The 3,098-nt window shown below is 43.2% G+C and overlaps 1 protein-coding gene across 1 annotated transcript; it reads right to left on the reverse strand.

The window, feature by feature from the left end:
* Positions 1-634: 634 nt before the first annotated feature.
* Positions 635-2,359, reverse strand: LOC100958119 (hydroxyacyl-thioester dehydratase type 2, mitochondrial-like). Its single transcript, XM_003782507.3, has one exon. The coding sequence runs from the start codon at positions 1,559-1,561 to the stop codon at positions 1,055-1,057; it is 507 nt and encodes a 168-aa protein (XP_003782555.1). The 5' UTR covers positions 1,562-2,359; the 3' UTR covers positions 635-1,054.
* Between the last annotated feature and the right edge of the window lie 739 nt (positions 2,360-3,098).

Below are 3,098 nucleotides of genomic sequence, written 5' to 3' on the forward strand. Positions count from 1 at the left end.
GGCTGCATTTGGCGATCTGGAGGACTCAAGTGGCCTCAAGGCAGCAGGTTCCCCACTTGAATGTTCTGTAATGACAGTTGACACCAGCTGGACTAATCAGATCCTTCATAGAACATTTTATAAAAACCACTGGGAAAGACCATTTCATTCTGCTAATATGATATGCATGTAGGGTTGCTGGTGGCTGTTCCACCACACAAAGGGCTTATCTGGAGAATACAGAGTTAGCACCTAAAATATCATTTGAACTGTGTTGAAGCAATACACCCTTGATTACCTATGTCCATGTTCTCTTTTCTGTTCAAATAAATATGCAGTGGGTCCAAAAGATTCCTGGTTAACACAAAATTGTTATTGAGATCGAGATGTTGTAAGTGACAAGCACAAAACCTTTAAATTAACTCAATTGAGTTGCCACGAAAGTAGAAAGATCCTTTTATCACCATTTTCTTTCTTTTATTTATTTATTTATTTATTTATTTATTTTTATTAAATGGTAACTGTGTACATTAATGCACTTCTGGGGTACAGTGTGGTGTTTTCATAAACAATCCGAAACACTTCCATCAAACTAGTTAACATAGCCTTCATGTAATTTTCTTATTGTGTTAAAACGTTCATATTCCGCTCATAGAAAGATTCACTTGTATCCTTGTAAGATGAACCACAGAAGTGAACCAAAAGTAGAGCCTTTAGATAACCTCAATACTTCTTCAATTTAAAAAACCTAGATACTACCCAACAAACACAATGTAACCTAATCATATATACCCTTAATCTGAAATTTTTAAAGAAAATAATACATATGCCCTAATAATTATACAAAATAAAAATCTAGACAAATGATGAAATCTTGCATACACTCAAGTCTGAGTGAAACATAAGGCCACACTGGAGAGTGGACATGTGAACACTCCGTCTCTGCTCCCTTTCCCTAATACCAGTTTCTGGACAGATAGCCATTCTTTGGTGAAGAGTAGTAATCCCCAATTCCCCAGCCACTCTTTAATAACAATGGCATTTGGTGTATGAACTTACATCTTTAAACACATCTTCAGGATTTGGGAATTTCTGGGACCATAACTTTAACCCAGCCTTCCATAACAGTCTTTCTACTTTCTATTACAGAACATGACACTTCAATAACAGCAATGAACCGCTTAAGTTTTTTCACTTCTGCAGAAGCTAAAACAACTTCTCCAATATACAAAGGGGCTGGAAAGTTAATTTCCTGAGAAAGAAAGACACAGCCTGGTCCTGGCATTTCAGTACCAAGGAGAGCTGAGATAAGTCCATTGATCAAAACCCCATGTACAATTGTCTTTCCAAACTTGGTGTGTTTTGCAAAATCTTCATTTAAATGCAAAGGATTGACATCGCCTGTTAACTCTGAGAAGGTAGCCACATCCCTGTGTGTGAAGGCCCTGCTAAGTTCAGCCCGGTCTCCAACTTTGACGCGCATACGCTGACAAGGCTGCCTGTTCAGCACTGGCTGGTTCAGGCAGACTCTCCTCCGAAGCCCAGCCCACCAAAGACGATGAATGGCAATTATTGGGAACATTTTTCAGCACCCTTGAATTTCATGAACAGAGGCTTTTACCCTGCTTCAGTCTTCAAACATCATGCAGGGACCAAAAAATATTTTTTAGAGTGAAGAAATATTTCTGAAATTGCAGGCTATTCAGTCCAATACTAGTTCCCTACTATTACCAGATAATGCAAGGAGAAATGGAGAAACCTGAATCACTCTGAAAGCACATTTTTTGCCTTTGTAGGATCCTAATAGGGTCAAAGAGCTCCACAATTTGACAAGACCACTGCTATATATTCTCAAGATGGCTGACAAAGTCTTCTCTTCATAGGTTAGGATGTCCAAGGGTAAGGCAGCATCAACCTCTCCAAACAGGTCTTTCAGGGCTGAAATTAGCAGATGTTTGAACTGTGCAGCATTCAGTCCAACTCCATGATCTTGAAATTCTCGGCACTCCACTTCCCGACCCCAACAAGACGTCCACTCCACGAGACAAGGGTCTTGTTCTTTGTTGTTTGCCCAGGGCCTAAAACGGTGCGTGGCACACTGGCACTTGCAGGCGTGCTCATTATAGAGCACGCGGTCCTCGCTGCCACCCTCTGCGATCGAGACCACACGCCACACAGGCCCGTTGCACCTTGGCGGGTGAGGCCAATCAAGGCCGGTCTGCACCGCTCGCCTTGCGCATGCGCTCCCGGGGAACCCAGAGCGGCCGACTGAGACCACTCTTCGGAAAGCAGCAGTCGCTTGTATGGACTTCCGCCTGCCCGCTCTCCGTCGGACAGTATGACACCTCCTCTGACTTCTGTAAGCAGCAAGGATCCGCCAAAGTTTGAAGCGCCCTGGTCGCAGCCAGATCCCAGGGCCGGGGAAACTCCTGGTAGGTTTACGTTTGGCTACCTTATCACCATTTTCAAAGAAGGCAAGTCTTATGAGGGTGTGCATGTGTCAGCTGGGTGAACAGCTGCTTCTGTATCGCATGAGCCATGTTGCCACTGAAGTTAGAGTTTTAAGAGACAGAAGAAGATAATACCATGTTAGTTATTTCTGAAAGTATTTAGTAACGTCTCAAACAAGGTAAATGCCTCAAAAGAGGCACATTTGGGAACAGAATAAGCATGCAGCCATGCTAAGGAAGGTTCTTGTGGCTAGAGGCCAGACATGCAAGAGAGGTAGATAATGACACATCTCAATGGATTGAAAAAGCTGACATTTATGACTGTCAGAGTGATGTGAGCATACTCAGTGAAGGGTATATCTGCAGAGGAGGCAGTTGGTGTCCTAAGTTAGCAGGAAGGAAACAAAGAAACTCATCCCAAGACATGGTCTTGACTGGGCTGATGGCCTCAATGTCAAGGGCTTGGGGATCACAGAGGAGGAATGGAAAAGCAACGTGGCCACGCTTAGGACTCTATATTTGAAATGCAAGAGCTAAGCGCTAAAAGCAACTCCACTTGTGGCTTGAACCCACTCTGGCATGGCATGTTCAGTTCAAGTGTTTCTCTAGGAACAGAGCATCCCTGTGTACTCTGAGAAAGGACTGCAAAATAAGAAGCAGAACTTGAGT

Source organism: Otolemur garnettii, unplaced genomic scaffold, assembly GCF_000181295.1.
Source record: "Otolemur garnettii isolate 467f Iridium unplaced genomic scaffold, OtoGar3 scaffold00004, whole genome shotgun sequence".
NCBI lineage: Eukaryota > Metazoa > Chordata > Mammalia > Primates > Galagidae > Otolemur > Otolemur garnettii.